Source organism: Mustela putorius, unplaced genomic scaffold (genome assembly GCF_011764305.1).
Source record: "Mustela putorius furo isolate JIRA1106 unplaced genomic scaffold, ASM1176430v1.1 tig00003909_pilon_pilon_pilon, whole genome shotgun sequence".
In the NCBI taxonomy this organism is placed as follows: Eukaryota; Metazoa; Chordata; class Mammalia; order Carnivora; family Mustelidae; genus Mustela; species Mustela putorius.
This window is the reverse complement of record NW_025422057.1, coordinates 22,320,584-22,338,106: the sequence shown is the minus strand read 5'-3', so window position 1 is coordinate 22,338,106 and position 17,523 is coordinate 22,320,584. Positions and strand designations below refer to the sequence as shown.

At 42.5% G+C, this 17,523-nt stretch overlaps 1 protein-coding gene across 5 annotated transcripts in view; it reads right to left on the bottom strand.

The window, feature by feature from the left end:
- SORCS1 (sortilin related VPS10 domain containing receptor 1) overlaps positions 1–17,523 on the bottom strand; it is a 511,420-nt gene that overhangs the window by 72,841 nt on the left and 421,056 nt on the right. For all 5 annotated transcript variants that reach the window (XM_045068616.1, XM_045068612.1, XM_045068614.1 and 2 more), the window contains exons 15-17: positions 16,018–16,135; positions 13,796–13,926; positions 10,273–10,386 (exon numbers count right to left, since the gene is read on the bottom strand). In XM_045068616.1, coding sequence (XP_044924551.1) covers positions 10,273–10,386; positions 13,796–13,926; positions 16,018–16,135 — 363 coding nt within the window. The remainder of the gene's footprint in view (positions 1–10,272; positions 10,387–13,795; positions 13,927–16,017; positions 16,136–17,523) is intronic.

Below are 17,523 nucleotides of genomic sequence, written 5' to 3'. Positions count from 1 at the left end.
TGCCCCCAAACCCTTCAAGCACCTCAGCTCATGAACCAGCTGCCACTAACCCTGCTTCTCCGCACAATCCAGCAACTAAGGGGTTAACACCCAGCCCTGCAGGCAGCCAGGAACTCTGCTCTTGTACTAGGATCCCTACTGGTTCCAGGGGTCATTATCAAGTCTGAGCATTTTAAATATCCTTCCATCTACTAGTTAAGTAAATCCATTTTAGGTGCTTAGGGGTGCATGCTGCTTAACAGAGAAAATAATGGCAGGCAGGAGAGAGAAGAAAAAAAGGTGCCGGCACTGGAGAGTGCTGACATCTGACATTCTGGCACCAGCAATGGTGGCAAGAAAATGACCAGCAGTGTCACACAGTAATTATGGCATCCCAGTGAGTTTGTGCATCAGAAACTGCGTGTTTCAGAGGCAAGGTGCCATGCAAACTAAAGGCATGTTATGATTTTTAATCGCTTAGCATCCAAGCACACCTGTGACTCTGTCTTGGCGAGCGAGTGGCTACAGGGGCAAGGACTCACCATCACCACTGACAGCTAGAGAACATTCCTTTTATTTGTCGCTCTTCTGACCAATCATTACCCCAGGCTTTCCTGAATCGTGCAGCAACGGTTCTGTTTAAATCCTAAGCACGAATCCAACCCCCCTGGGATTCTGCCATAGAGAAGACTGTTGGTAATTTTTTTAAAACCCTCATTAAAAAGCATTCTGAAGCCATTTTATTTCCTGGATGAAAATGGCATCACATTAGCCCTACCAGACCTGTCCCTGAAATTTAGAAGAAAATTGTGCAGAAATACAGAGTGCATTTACTCAAGTAAGCACACACCTGCTTTTTGCATTACAGAATGGTTCTATTCCCATCCCAGCAGCTGTCCCTAGGTCTGAGTTACATAAATGAATAATGCATTTAATATGTTATTAAATGGGGCTGCTACCTCCATAATAACAAGGCAACTTATGATTATGTTGGACCTAAGCTCTGAATATTACAGGGATGCATTTAGTTGGGAAAGCATTCTTCAATCCGCCAAGAAGAAAAGTGCTTTTTAATGGCAAGGGAGTCTTTGTACAATTACTGAAAAGGAAACATTCTGCAAATGTGCCTTTGATATTACCGACCGCTCATCAGTAGATAGCGTCTTATGACTTCAACAGCCCCAACTTCAGCCATTCTCTTCCTTCCCATCTTGAAACCCCTCTGTCACCTTTTCACCCCCAACTTCTTTGATTTTTCTTCTGTGCTTCCTGCCAGTCAACACAGATGAAGGCTGTAGTTTTTCTTTGTGAGTGTAAAACTGGAAAAAAGCCATGAAGGTCTTCAGAGTCTGTGATTTTACTATTTAGTAGGTTTTTGTTTGTTTGTTTCTTTTGTGCTTTTGGGGTGGTGGTGGAATCTGGTGGAATGTGACTGTTCACTGTGGGTTAAGGTGACAGGCGTAGTAGATTACAACCCTGTCTTTCAGAGTCACTTGCTGGCACTTTTAAAATAGATGGCTGCCAATATCCTGCTCCTAGGGGTCTTAATTGAGAATTAGTTAAATTATGATTTAGTTGAGAATTCTCGGCGTTAGTGTGTCTTTGTTTTTGTTCTAAGTTTCCCCCTGGTGATTCTTATGTGCATCCAGAATCAAAGACCACTGCCCTGGTGGTTAAAACTAGTGTTGTAGAACCAAACTGCCTGAGTTTTAAATTCAGGCACTAACTGTACGAACCTGGGCAGTTACCCAAACTTCCTCTAATGCTTAGGTTCTCTGCTTGTCAAATAGGGACAGTTGCAGAATCCTGTCAATAACCTTCTTGGGAGGATTAAGTGAGATACTACATTGAAAATGGCTTAGCCTAAAGTCTGGTGCATTGTTAGAAACTTCGTAAATATTAACATTTCAGTATTTAGTCAAAAAGTTAGCATTTAAAGTATTAAACATGAACTTGCTATTATATATCAAGTTCCTAGAAAAACGTAAGTGGCACTCTGATTGCCAAGATTATCTTAAGATCAAATCGAACCATGTCAATTTCTTTTTTAGACTCCTTCACAGCTTCCTGTGGGATTATTCAAAGAGCGTCAAGTTGAAGTTTTCAGTACAGTCCGCAGTCTCTCTTCAGTGCGTTTTTCCAGCTTCAGCTCTTTCCCAACATGTGTCCTGAGCCCCAGCCACAGTCAAGCCTACACGCCTTCTTTTTTCCTGTGCTGTTCATTCTTTTCTGAATGTTCTTTCCTCCTGTCAAGCTTTTATTCATTCTTTATAAAAATCAGCTTAGAATTCATGTTTCTCTGTGAAGTTGTCTCTTGCCTTTTTAGAGTAGTTCCCCCACGTCCTCACCGCACTGGAGCTGAGGCTCTTGGTCTTCTTGAAGGGAGGCAGGTCTTCCTGTTACTGAGCTATGGTGTCCCTCGTGGGTGCTCACAGTGTGAAGAATTTAAATGGTCTATTTTCTTGGATCGTCCTGTGTGCCTTTCAAGGGAAGAATGCCATGCAACCCTCAGCAAAACAAAAAATGGAACAAGCCTTGGGGGTAGAGAAGGGGACTAGCAGTGGGTACAGTGTATGGCCAAGACTTAAAAGCTCCCTAGACCTAATGTCCCCATGTTTCAACAACAGCAACAACAACAACAACAACAACAACAACAAAACCTGTGCAGTAGTGTGAACACCAACATTCAGAAAGAATGTGGTTCCGTAGCTGACTGTGCAGGTTGTCTGAGTTTTTCTGTTCAAAGGGAACGGCTCTCAGGACTTTTCCTTTAAAGTGAATAAGCAACCTTGGGATTAGGAGACCAGGAGGAGACTTAGCAGAAGGGTAGAAGCACAAGTCATTTGTTTTGATTAGTAAAGGAATGTGACTTTATTTTGAATGCCAATTTGACGAAACAGGACATATGGCCATGCTAAACTAAATGACTTAAAATCAAGAATCATGAGAGTGACTCACGGAATCTACAGTCTGAGTCAATGAGTTGTACAACTAATTTATATAAAGAATTCCCCCCCCCTTTTTTTGAGCACCTGCAGTCCTAGGAATCCCAAATTGGCCACGGACACATCAGAGCTTGAAGGAAGAGCAGAGATCATCCAATACAACGCCTCCATTTTTCACATAGGTAAAAGCAAAGAGTCTTCAGAGTTTGCCAGGGTAACATAAAAGATGATCAGCAGCTCTGGGCCTCTGGACTGAGTCTGGTGTGTCTTGCCACTGTGCCGTATGACCTGGTTGAGAATCCCTAACGCCAGTACCACCGGTGTGGGCAACCGAGCTCCGTGAGGAACCAGGTCTCCGCATAGCGATGTTTACCTTCTTCTTCAACTCCCGACCTCAGTGTCATCCCATGAAAACATGGAAAACCGCATCCAAGCAAGGTGCTCTCAAGAGTCAGCTTCGCAGCCATGGATATTTACTGAGTGTCTGCGGTGACACTGCATGGCTCTTTGCTAGAGAACCGCGACACAGGCCCCTGCCATGGTGAGTTTGTAAATTATGCAAGTGGTTTCCTTTCTGTGGACTGTAAACACATGCAGCACTTTGAGAACCGATTATTCTCCATGATGCACGCTGACAAATCTTGCCGAGCAGATCAGACCTAACATCAAAATCGCCTCCAGGCCCAGGAGCGGGGTCATCTGGGAGAAGACCACAGCCAGCCAGCCCTCAAAGCCCTTGGAAATACCAACTCCAGGGCAGTGGCAGGTTAGCCGGGGTCTAAGCGTTCTCACAGCCGATACAGAAAGGAGTATGTTTCTAAAAAGCATTTTTAAAACATTCCAAATGTATGTTGATAGTATGGACATTATTGTTTAGCTAGAATTTATGCATATGTATGTATTTTTCCCCCAGACCCGCTAAATGTTCTTACATAGATACTGAATTAATGTTAAAAACTAATGCTAAAATTAAAATTAATGCTAAAAATCTTTTTTAAGCTTCCTGAGTATCTCCATAGTATATTAAGAAACAAACCCTGAGGAGCAGTAAGAGCTGTCACCGTACATTCTTTTAGGAGGGATTAATGGCTTCTCAAAAGAAACTCCACAGACAGAAATTTCTATACACTTACTTTTTTTTTTTAACACATCTAGAAATATCCCTAGCTTAATAGCAAGAAGAAATCTGTCCCCTGAGAAGATTATCTTGGTTTCTTATAATAAACCAGCCCAATGCTCACTTTATTTTATATTTACAGAATCTTTTACGGCTAGCCTGAAACAAGCAATGTCCTAGTTAATTTAGCAACTTAAATTTGCAGCATGTTCCCTGGATCCAAAACCGTATAAACAAGATTTAACCATATATAAGTACAACTAGAGATTGTGCTTTGTGTGTGTGCAAACGGAGATATTTATAGACACAGATGGAGAAATAAAGAGAAACACATTTAGGGTAATTTCAGCACTAAAATGCAAGAAAATACACGAATGAATACTGATTTCATTCTGCTCACCAATCAGGTAAATGTGTTATCTGCCTTGAGTGGTGGAGAGGGACACACACATGTTTTGATGCCTAGTAGTTTTTAATCATGTGTCTTATGAGTGTATGCAGGTGATTATTTGTTTTACAGATCAATGAAACCAGGGGCTTAGATAAAATATGTCCTAGATCTCAGTGCTGCCGTGACTACTAAGGGTCAAATAAATGTCAGGACTATAGGTACACAACAAAACAGTGTCTCCCTTTTTTTTTTTTTCACTTCAGAGAACCCATTAGATGATGACTATTGGTGATGGTAACCGCGTTTTGCAAAGTGACTACTCTCCCCTAGGTACTGGGCTGCATGCTTTATATACAGTGTTGCATTTAAGTCAAACCCCAAAAGCAGAGAGTAACATTTTATAGATTAAGAAGCAATGGCTCAAAGAAAGGAAGCACTTGCTAAGATACCAGTAAATGGCAGAAGTCATTTAAAACCCTTACTTGTTTCATTCTAAAATACATCTCTTTTTCACCAGACAAAACATCCGCATTATATTTCATTTCCTGCCCATATAACAGGCTGTGGCATCGGTATCAGCCTCCTGGCTTTCCATGGACCGGCGTGGGGAAGGCGTGAGGGCAAAGGCTGAAAAGAGGCAGGGAGCTTACTACGGAGAACACAGCAGAAGTTTGCTCACATGTGGTTCGCTGGTATGAACCTCAGAAGTCAGACATCACCAGACCAAGGACTAAGGACAGGAAGTGCGGGCCTCCTACAGGAATTTTGCATTCATTTCAGCTCTTATTCCAACTCTCTTTTCTAAGACCTAGTCAAGAACTAAAACAGAAGTTGCACAACTGTTCACGTCTATACAGCAAAGTTGATAAAAATTTTGGCATCTCCCCAAAATAGTATTTCTATTAGGCATAATAATAACCGATGCTAGACTTTTTCCATTCTGGGGAAGTAAGCAAACCCGTGAACACTGCTATAATATACAGGGTAAAAAGGTGACTCTGAAGGCACCTTTATAAAGTGAAGCATTACAAAAAATAAAAGGAAAGGAAGGTTTACTTGCAGGCTTTGAACTAAACTCTCAGAGGGTGCTGCTGGGAGATTTGCTTGTTAAACTTCACTGACCAGGGCGGTCATTCCCTAGTCCCTTTCAAAAGTTCAAGTTCTGATGCATGTCTGCACCCTGGGCTCTGCTGGAAGGGGTGTGGTGAAGCCAGGGAGTACAACTGAGGATGCTCTCATTCACAGGCTGACCTTGGTCTTGAGGTTCCTCTGTACTTCATTCTAGCCTGATGCCAATACAGGATCCGTACTAACAAAGCACGGGATGCCCACGGGTGGCTAAAGCTGACAGGGGAGAGACTGAGGGTACATGGTAGTTCCTTAGTCTATGGACTTCCAGGCACTGGCATCGGGTGACCCTTTCAGCCTGATCATCTCCTATTCCTTTCCCCTGGAGCGACCTTCCTTACTTTGGGAAATCCCGCTCAGCCTTTCCTTAGAGAATCTGTTGACATTTGTATTATAAAGGCAGATGGCAGTTAATGCAAATGAATCTGTCCTGTGTGGGACTCCTGGCAGTCTGTGAGCCGGAATCCAGTGTTTTAATCGTTTGGGGGAAATATTTGGTTTGCTTCGATCCTCAGGTCTAAGAAGTAAGTGGTTGGTTCGGTGGGATTTGCTTTATAAGTCAGTAGAAACACTTCTAATTGCCAAAAGAGGATCCAATTACCTTTGTGTGTTTTTATAACAATTATTATGGTACTAGGATGTTCATGGCGACATTGTTTATGGTGGCAGAAAACAGAAAATAACCCAAATGCCCATGACAGGGAATGACAAAGCAATACTAGGGGCTTTAATGCTCTCAAATGAAAAGAAATTAGATGGCAGATAGCCATCTGTCCTCTGTTTAGAAAGCTGTTGAAGACATATTTCTGAATGAAAAGCAACATAGAAAAATAACATATCTGGTAGGAAATGACATGTAAGAACAACCTCCCAAATTAGTTTTGTATATTTTTTCTTGGCATAATTTTTTGCTGACACATGCAAAGTGTCTGGAAGCAGGCCTATCGAAAGATCACAGTTGTGCAGGAAAAGGGGGCAGGAGAGAGGGTAATGATCTAAATTGTTTTTTAAACAGAAAACATCTGTATATATTTCTTTTGCAATTACATATTTTTAAGTGAAAAGCTCAATGTTCGATGGCAGCTCTAAAGCGGCTACAATATTTCATACAAAATCTGTGCTTATGAAATGCCGCTAAGTCCACACACAGCCAAGGGGCCTTCCGGGCCGGGGGGGGGGGCGTGGGCTGGAGGAACACTGCATTTTTTTTTTTTTTCTCAATTTCATCTATACTTTACCTCTTGCCAACTTTTGAGTTAGCTACAGACCCAGTAAATAGGAATATGATGGGCTGAGGCCTTTTTTGAAGATACTTTCAGGGACCAGTACCAGCTAAGGGTCTTCTTGTTCTTACTGCAGAATGTACAGGGAGGCGATATGCCCACCAGTGAGGTGAGGATTCACACGCTTCTCCTGCGCTTTAGCCCACAGAGCCCCGTGCGAGTGATCACTCTCCACCAAGGAGCACCTTGGTTTTGAGATCAAGGCAATCATCCTTCCTGCTGATGGCTGGAATTTATCCAACCTTCTCTTTACACAAGCTCCTCGCTGACACAGATGCTTTTCTAGAAAGAGTCTGAATAGAATAGATGAAACCAGTAGGTAACTTAACAAAAACTTTTGGGGTCAGACGCTGTCCTCTAACACTCACTTATACGAACAACACTCCAGGAGTGGAGGGGAGCCCTAGGGAATAATGCCTGTGATTCCGTGATTAATAAACATCACTGCAGGACGCCTGGGTGGCTCAGTTGGTTAAGCAACTGCCTTTGGCTCAGGTTATGATCCTGGAGTCCCGGAATTGAGTCCCGCATTGGGCTCCCAGCTCCACGGGGAGTCTGCTTCTCCCTCTGACCTTCTCCCCTCTCAAGCACTCTCTCACTCTCTCTTTCTCTCAAATAAGTAAAATCTTTAAAAAAAAAAATAAACTGCCTTGACAAACATTTATCTACCTGGACACTTATTGCTGAATCACATTTTTAATTGAAATTTTAATAGGGCATAGATGAAAAAAAAATCCCACTGGACAGGTTATTATGATTTATTCATTTCTGATGTTTTATTTTATAGGAGCCAGAGTTTACTTGAATTTCACATACTAAGTTTATCAAAGGAATGGGGAACCTTATTTAAGGATGGCCTAAAATGTGTGTGTGTGTGTGTGTGTGTGTGTGCGAGTGTGTGTGTGTGTATTCTCAATACTCTACTTTGCTCCAGTGACTTGAGTAGCACATGGAATAATTTAGACCCCTCTGTACTGGGACCTCCCTTCATCAATACCGAAGAGAAATGATATAACTTCCTTGACTGAGTTAGTGAAAAAAAAAAAAAATCAATTCAGAAACTGGTGTTAGGGGTTCCCAGTGCCCCCCACAATGTCTAAACATGCTGGTGTGTGCAAGTCATAACACTCGGCCCTTTGGCACTCCCTCACGGTTAAAGGTACTAGTTTCAGCAGCTCCATTTTCCCACGGTGCTGCATTCTGAAGGCCTCACCCACCCACCGCTGTAAAAATGCCATTTGTAGTGCTCTCAGGTTTTAAGTTATGCTGCAAATAAATCACAACTTATCCCTATATTCTAAAGTTCTGGGAATCCCTAACCTCAGAGATAAGAACACTTGAGGGTACAAGTCTGTGTTGTTTCCCCTCCAGTTTTCCTGCAGCTAGCACGAGAAACAAGAAGAGAAATTCTCAAGCAGGACAGGCCTCCTGGTGAGGCATCGTCCCCCTCTGTCCCACCTTCTGTCTTTAGTTCCTCTCTTTTTCATGGTTTAAGACCAGGATTTTCAAATGTGCACACGTGACAGCGAAGAGCATAATGAATACCCCTGCTCCCCACTAATTCACTTTCAAAGATTTTCAATAGCTGTTTTTTAACGTTTTAAAACAAATGCCACACATCATGTATCTTTAAAAGGTCTTGGGGTGGCTGGGTGGCTCAGTCAGTTAAGTGTCTGCCTTTGGATCATGTCATGATCCCAGGGTCCTGGGATGGAGCCCAGAGTCCGCCTTCTGCTCGGCCGGGAGCCTGCTTCTCCCTCTGCCTGTTCTGCCTGTTGCTCTGCCTGCTTGTGCGCGCATGCTCTCTTTCTCTCTCTCTTTCTCTGATAAATAAATAAATAAGCTTTCTTTTTAGTCAGACCAAAATACCATTATCACACACAAATATATAACTATATTTAGTTAATACAATAAATATAATATAAATATTTAGGCTTAGATATAACATGATCTATCACCTGTGATAGTTTTATGGGTCAGTGTGACTCCACCACGGGTGCTCAGGTATTTGGTCAAACATGATTCAGGGTGGTTCTGTGAGGCTTGTTTTTGATGACCTTAGCATGCAAACTAGTAGACTGCGTAAAGCCGACTGCTCTCCCAATGTCCAATATGTTGGAAGGCCTCAAGAGGAGAAAAAGGCTTACCCTTTCTTGAGCAAGAGGGAATTCTTTGGCCTGATTGTCTTCAAACTAGAAATTCACCTTTTTTTCTGCCTTCACACTTCTGCTGCAATGCTGGCTCCTCCTAGATTTGAGCCTTCTGGCCATTAGAACTATACCATCAGCTTTCCTGGTTCTGACTCGGACTAGAAACAAACCTTCAGCTCTCCTTGGTGTCCAGTTTCCCAAGTCACTTTGTAGATCTTGACACTTGGATTTGCCACTTCCATAATCTATGATCCAATTCCTTATAATGAAGACACATATCTATATATCTATTATCTCTATATATCTACATGGTCTCCTATTGGTTCTCTTTCTCTGGGGATCCCTGATGAATACATCATCTAATCACCAGACCATATTCCATTTCTCCAAATGGCTCCAAGGTGTCTTTTTACATTCTGCCTGAATTAGAATCCAAGTAAGTCCACATAATATTTTTAAAGTCCATAAACATCAACTCCACTTGTGGAAAAGTCACAGAATGTTTTCTCTTTTATGGTATTTCTTCTCTCTCTCTCTTTTTTTTTTTTTTTTAAGAATATTTATTTATTTGACAGAGAGAGGCCACAAGTAGGCAGAGGAAGGGAAGCAGATTCCCTGCTGAGCAGAGAGCCAGATTTGGGACTTGATCCCAGGACTCTGAGATCATGACCTGAGTGAGCCGAAGGCAGAGGATTTACCCACTGAGCCACCCAGGCGCCCTATGGTATTTCTTAAATAATATTGGATAAGTCCTACAATGCAAAACATTAAAACAAACTTTTAGAATCTGATTCCATCTTTATAAAGATCAGAATGTATGCCTTAAACATGTCAAGACTGGACATAGGAAGAAAAAGAAACACGTCTCAACTAATAGCAATATACTCTTGAAAAGTCAATGAGTTTCTTTGTTCGCTCTAGCTTCTGCATCTATAAAATAGGAAATGCACCTATGAGATATTTGCTTGGCCTTTTTCACAGAGATGCAATGAGGGGGAAAGGTAGCTTCACAGAAATAGCTCTGAAATAATGTATCAAAAAGTAAAGAAATTTATAGATTACCATCCTCCTCATCCTCCAAGGAACCTGTTTTCTTTATTTGCAACTGAGGTCTTCTTTTCAGATGAAAATTGCACTATTAATACATATCTGTGCTGCATTACTAACATAAATGAACACACTGTGCTGTAGTGAAAAAGCCCAGGTCTTCCATCAGACATAATTCTGCAAGTTTAACACTGGCTGAAATCAGACCTCTCCAGGTTGCTACCACACTCACCCAGTACTGTTGAGATAACTCTGTCCTAAGCTGCAGTCCTTGGACAGAGAAGACGGGTTGAACCAAAATGCTGGAAGACACTGACCATTGCTGTGTCGCTCATACCCATAGTCACTGTGGGGGAAAGAGCCAGGAGAGACTGTCAGTAGGTTGCAAAATCTCTAGAACAGTTTCATGGTAGCACACAGCCAACTTCTACTCTAGTCAATTAGTCAAATGACAAGATTCACTGAATCAATACCAATACCAAAAATGGAACAGTTTTTTCCCCCTGTGGAATATCAGTTAATTACCTATGACAATACCCCACATTTCCAGAAAAGCTGACTTGAAAGCAACAGAGAACACTGTGTAGAGACAGAGGCTCAGTGACCAATAATTCCAAGTAACTGTCTTTAAGCTCGGAGAGCAGATGATGTTCTTGTGAGGAGAATACACAATACTGACGGTGGTTGGGCCCCAAGAAAGCTGCAGTTATTAAACAGGCACTGGGGGTGCCTGGGTGGCTCAGAGGCTTAAGCCTCTGTCTGCCTTTGGTCTGGGTCGTCATCTCAGGGTCCTGGAATTGAGCCCCAGATCGGGCTCTCTGCTCAGCAGGGACCCTGCTTCCCCCTCTCTCTCTGCCTGCCTCTCTGCCTACTTGGGATCTCTCTCTCTCTGTGTCAAATAAATAAATAAAATCTTTAAAAAAAAAAAAAAAAAAAAGGAAAGAAAGCAGGCCATGGTGGAGGCTTACGCCTCAGTGTACACTTCACTGATGCAAACACAGCCACACGTGGCACAATTCTCATCACTGGTGATGTCTTTGGGGTGCTCTTCCAAGACATCTGGATCTACCAAGCAGAGCTGAGCCAGGTCTCTCTGTGCACTCTCCATATGCTTCAGAGTCACGGCAGAAAAGGAAATGTCCTTCAGGGCTGTCATGAACACTCCCCCGAGGAAAAGGTTTTTTTTGTTTGTTTGTTTGTTTGTTTTTCCCAGTCAGTTAGCATCATCCCAGTTAGCTTTAAATCTCTCCATATAGCTTGGAAAGAGTCAAAGACTTTTCTCTCCCTCTCCTCTCTTTCTTGCCTCCAGGGGCCTCCACATGGCCTGATAGTCTTGGCTTCTGGAGGATGAACTTGGGCACAGAGGATGACAACAAATTGCACCTCCACAGGCACAGACAAATCAGTAACCATTCGCATTAGTACGAATTGGCCCATCTGCGTAATGGAGGTGAGATGCTGGCTCACAAGGGGCGGGAAGCGAGAAACAGGCTAAGCAGCCAAGGGGCCTGTCACCAGGCAGCTGGCACTTAGAATTCTGCACGTATCAGCTGGATTTGGTGCTGGTTCAACACAGCATGGATAGGAAGACTTCAGAAATGCTGCCTACAGGACACCCGGTGTTCGTTTCTGGGAATTATTTTACAAATGCTGAAGAATGGCAGGCAAGGTCGTCTGGGGGACTGTCCAGGGGAGAGCCAAGCTGAGAGGGAACATTTAGGGACAACCACCTTTTCTTACGCTGCAGTTAAGTGGAATCGCGGAAGCTCTAGCTACGGGGAGAGACTCAACAAGGTCATGGTAGGTCTTCCGAAATATTTTTAGAAATCAGGCAGTAAACAAAAATCCCATTTGACCAGAAAAACTTACAATGGCCTCATTTATGATTCATTACCCACTTCTCAGAATACATTTCAGTTAGTGGTACGAGTAGCAGATTCCAATCACAGATGAAGGCAAGAACTGGGCCAAGACTGTAGGGGAGTGAGGAAGAAAGAACGGGAGAAGCCTAATTGCCTTCCTTCCCCTCTGGTCCTTCCACTCTAGACTAAACCTTAACACTGAGAACTGAAAAAGAAAAACAAGACATGACAATGACAACAATAAAAGACCAGCTTATTTTGGAACCTCGTAGAAAAGATGCCTCCTGAACAGTATTTTCAGGAACAATCAGGGAATTGGGATGTCTCATCTCGCTTTTTCTCTTTGCTTTCCTACCAGCATAAATTTGCTCTTTACAGAAGGATGACTACGTGCGAAGGCTGAAGTTAAATGACTAAGATAAAATGCTAACTTCCTTTACAAGCCCTCCTTGAATAGAGGGGATAAAAGGAGAAGCAGTCAGAAAGAGGGATGGTCTTTAAAATTCCATGGACATTTTCTCAGTGACTATATTTCAAGATGTCAGTCCTGAAAGGTAGGGCGGGGGTAGGATACTTCTATCATTGTTAGTAACGGTGTACTGGCTAACACAGACGTTACAGCTGGAGAGGCCCCCGCAGATTTCCTTGTGAACCTCAATGTAACTGAATTTCTGTTGGCCTCTGGCTGAGCCCAAGATTACAGCACTGGCTCTTGGCTTGCCTTGTTTACCAACAAGAGGGCAACAGCCTGCCTTGGGTTATCAGACTGAGGGCTGGTGGCCAATCCTGGCAGGCCTGCACCGGACCATTTATTCAGAGAATGTCTCTAGAGGTTTACCACGAGAGAAGACTTACTTTTTCTGAGTCATATGGTGTGTACACAGCTATGTGGCATGTACCCAGCCCAGTCACTGATATTTTGATGATCAGATAAGTGATCTGTGATTGCTGTACAGGCAGAGATCTGATATGAAAGGAATGACTTTGGTTTCTTATGTGGGTCAAGTTTCAGTCACTTAACACTGACATCTATATTCAACAATTGCTGAATATATATGTTTATATATATAAATCTAAAGAAAAATAAAGAGAAGAAAAAAAAAAATGAGATGGATATGATGAAGGGAGTTACCACCTACTTATCCTCGATCATTTCGAGTCTTACCTGAAGGCCAGACCAGAACAGAGCAAGGGCAGCACTGACCCCACAGGCTAGCTTTCCGCTTACCAAATGCTTCGGAAAGAATGCTATGGTGCTCAAATGTCTCAGTCCTTTCCAGTTTATACTAGCTGAATCTTGGAAGAGGGAGAAGTCTTCTGCACCACCAGATCCACAGAACCACAGATCGCCAATGCCACTGAATCAACCCTTGCACTGAATTCTTGCGCTGAAGTCTTCCACACCTTGCACAAGCAATCATCAGCTAACTAACCACTGACTGAAAACTTCCCAGGACAGCAAATCTACTGCCTTATAAGGTCATTGTTCCCCCACTAGGAACCTAAACTCTAGGAGGTCTTTACCTTGTGCCCAAATACATTTGCTGTCTGAGAAGTCAACTTACTGTTTTCAGTTCTGTTGTCTGACACAACTCAGGGTGGATGTGGTATCTTTTTTTGTCCTGAGATCTATGAACTATGTGAAGCTAGTTACCAACCATCTTATTAATCCTCTTTCAGTCCAAAGAAACTTCTAGTTTTTCCATATACATATGCCCATAGCTAGTGAACCATGTTGTCTTCAAGAGGTAATTTCATAAGAATATGAGGCTTGTGATAGCATGATATATATATATATATATTCGCTACTATTATTTTAAATCTTGGCTTTCATTAAGACGCAAATGGGTTTGATACATGGAATGACCCCATGGAGTGACAGCACAAGCTTACCAGTCAAAATCAGCCTCTGTGCAGACACAGGGTTCAGATTCCATAGCTCCTGCATACTTCCCTTGCATACACTTACGCTCTGATTTTCGTTTCTTGTATATCCTTTTTGCTCCCATGATGCATGCTTCCCCCTGTAAGGAGACAAAGGATCCCAGGCAGTTGGGGACAAAGCTCGGACCCTCCCCGCTACACATCAAGACACTCGGGGAGAGGTACCCAAGCCTTAGTGTAATCTGGACACAGGTCGCCTGCTTTGTGCTAACAGCATTTTACTTTTTTTTTTTTTTTTTAACAGCATTTTACTTTTGATGTCTAGAACCCCAGTGTAGAATGCAACTGTAAAGACAATTCTAAGAAACTTGGAGGGTGTGTCAAAAAACATCGTTAACTCATCATGTATTTGGCAAACCTTTGCTTGGCAAGGTATGAGACTCCATGCTACAAGGGACACACAGACAACTCAGACTCAGCTTTTAACAAATAAAGGTACTGCCGACAAATCTATGGTAATTAAGTTCAATTCTTCTATAATAAAAGATTTATGCACCTGGTCATTTACGAGCATATGAAAGAAGAGTATTGCTAAGAAATATAAAGATCCATTTTGCCTCAATTTATTGTGCCTCTGCCCACATGACTTTATAGCACGGATTTTATGTCCATCTACCAGGCAAGTGAGAGAACTAAACTCAGTGTTTCTCTACAAAATAAATAAAAGCTTTGAATACCACAGTGCCTGTGGATCCCAAAGGGGAAAATAACAGCAATGTAAATGAGCAGTGATTTTATTGTTGAGTCTCCAAAAAAGAGTATAGGATTTTGGCGGATGCAGCCCGAGCTGTCAAACACAGCTATGCGTCTGAAGGTCAGCAAAGAGTTTTGTCCTTTGAGCAAATTCCTCTTAATTGGCTCCATCTCATAGACACATCTAGATGTAAATATATTCCAGCTGACCCTTGAGCAATGTGGGAGTTACAGGTTCTAACCCTCTCACACAGTCAAAAATCCACGTATAATTTTGAATCCCCCGAAACTTAACTACTAATAGCTTACCACAGACTAGAAGCCTTCCTGATAATGTAAATAGCCAATGAACCACAGATTTTGTATGTTACATGTATGACATGCTGTATTCTTACAATAAAGTAAGCCAGAGAAAAGAAAATGGTATTAAGAAAATCATAAGGAGAGGGGGGCGCCTGGGTGGCTCAGCGGGTTAAAACCTCTGCCTCCAGCTCAGGTCATGATCCCAGGGTTCTGGGATCGAGCCCCACATCGGTCTCTCTGCTCCACAGGGAGCCTGCTTCATCTTCTCTCTCTCTCTCTCTCTGCCTGCCTCTCTGCCTACTTGTGATCTCTATCTGTCAAATAAATAAATAAAATCTTTAAAAAAAAAAAAAAAGAGAATCATTAGGAGGATAAAAATATTTAGAGCCCTGGACTACATTTATTGAAAAAAAATGTGCATGTAAGTGGACCTGTGCAGTTCAAACCCATGTGGTTCAAGGATCCAGTTGTACTTAGTCTAAGTTTGGGGATACGATGTGTTACTGCTTGACTATAGTGATGGCGATGCAGGGGGACCTGCTGTCCCTCCTTGGAGGAACCTGCAGAATGACTTCCACATTGGAAATCAAAGGAGAGATGCTTTCAGCTACAAGCTGATCAGTTGAGGACCCAGAATGAAGGAACGCTTCCTACTAATGATTCTGCGTCTTTGTACTTTGAGTGCCTTGGAAGGAGGCAAGAAGCACCACCTAATCCCAGGGAATCACAGGGTGACAGGGAAGGATTTGACTGGCACCGCCTACCAAGGGTAATTTTATTATTTTATGTCTCCGTTTGCATTGCTCGATAAAACTGAAGACCCTCTCCTCACCCCTGCCCCTACCCTGCGCCCACACGACATGCTCAGATAAATTCTGTTTGGATCCGCATGCTGAGTTGGTATTTCATTTTGAGTTGTAAATCTAAGCCAAGCACATTTGAATTTTATCTCATTATATCCTAGTACAATAAAAAAATAAATTATTTCACAACAAGCCATAAGTGTTGAGTTTGTTCACTGTTGTGGAACACAAAGCATGTAAGAAATCAGTCGATGTAGCTTTAGATGAAGCCGGAGAGGTAAGCTGTGGCTGTGAGGACCCTGATTCCTACACCTGCACGACAGACACCCCATGCCCTCCACCAGGACTGCCCCTCAGCTCGGCCCTCCCTACCTGGCTGTGCAGCTGCCAGGGTCTGTAGTCTTCCTCGGCACACCGTCGGTCGAAAATGGACTTGTAGTCCACCTTGACCAGCTGCCATTCGGAGCGGTGGCTGAAGTGTCCAAACACGCTACAGGGTTCATAATGAGAAAAATAATCACAGTCAGAGCAATGCCAGTCGCTAGCCTGTGCTGGGGGTTTACCGCGAGCTTAGCCCAACACTCAACACTTTACACTGAGCAGATCACTTAATCCCCAAAACACAGTGATGGGGACGGTGACTGTTACTGGAATCTGAATCACCCATGGGTAATCTGAGGCTCAGAGCGTTTAGCTAACGTGCAAAAAAGAAAGTCAAATCACTAAGAACCCATCCAGTCAGAGCCCAGAACTCGGGTGGAGTCTGACGAAAAACTCACTTCTGCCTATTTACCACAAGAATGGCTGATAAGAAAAAAAAAACAGTTAAGGAAACGATCACAAGTGCTGACTTCGATGTGGTCCACCAGGATTACACACCTAGGTTCTCCTGCTAAGGTCCGTGGTTTCCACAGTTTTTGTGCTATTTCACTGTCCTGCCTGTCCCTAGGGAGAGTGGCCAGGAGGGCCTGGTAGTGAGAACTGCGTCCGGCACTCTGCATTCTCTCCTTACTCAGACAAACTCAGGTATCTAGTCACCAGTCAGAGCCAACTGTGGAGAAAAGCCACAAAGTAGCCTTTCCAGTCAGCTCTTTTTCATCTGCATTCTGCAAATATAAAAACCGGATAAGGGGGGTGCCTGGGTGGCTCAGTTGGTGAATAGTCGGCCTTTGGCTTAGGTCATGACACCAGGGTCCTGGGATCAAGTTCTGCATCAGAGTCCCTGATTCTCCCCCTGTCTCTCATGAATAAATAAATAAAATACTGAAAAAAAAAAGATAACTGAATAAAGGGCAAATTATGGAACAAACAGCTTATCTGGCTCTGTGTTTGGTGAGCAAAAGCACAGCTAAGAGGCATACTAAATTTTTGTTGCTTTTTTCTATCATTAAAAGAAGGAACAAAAAATTAGAAAAAATTAGAAATAGTTCCAACTATTCATTGTTTTTTAAATTTTCATTGATGACAGGGTTGACTACTTTAAAACTTCTGTTTTCCATGTCCAATTTTTAGGGGATGAAAAAAAAAAACCAACAAAAAACCCTTCACAGTTTCATATTACAAATTCAACGTTCATGTTTTGAAACCCTTAAGCAGGCAAGTCATTAATCAAGTCTTTCACAAATTAATGATCATCGCTTTCCAGACAAGAATGAGTGCAAATACAATTTCACAAGAACAGATTGTTCTCACGGTTTTTCTAATATATCCTCACAAGTGGGTTCGGTAAAGAGCCAGGAAAAAAGAAAATCCTTTGTGGGGTTTTGATCAAGCTGTATTCTGTCTTAAAGTGAAATCATTCTTAAATGCCTGTGATTTCCTGTATATTCAGTTTATTATTAAAGTTTTAAATTTATAGTTTTATTTTCTTTTGAAACA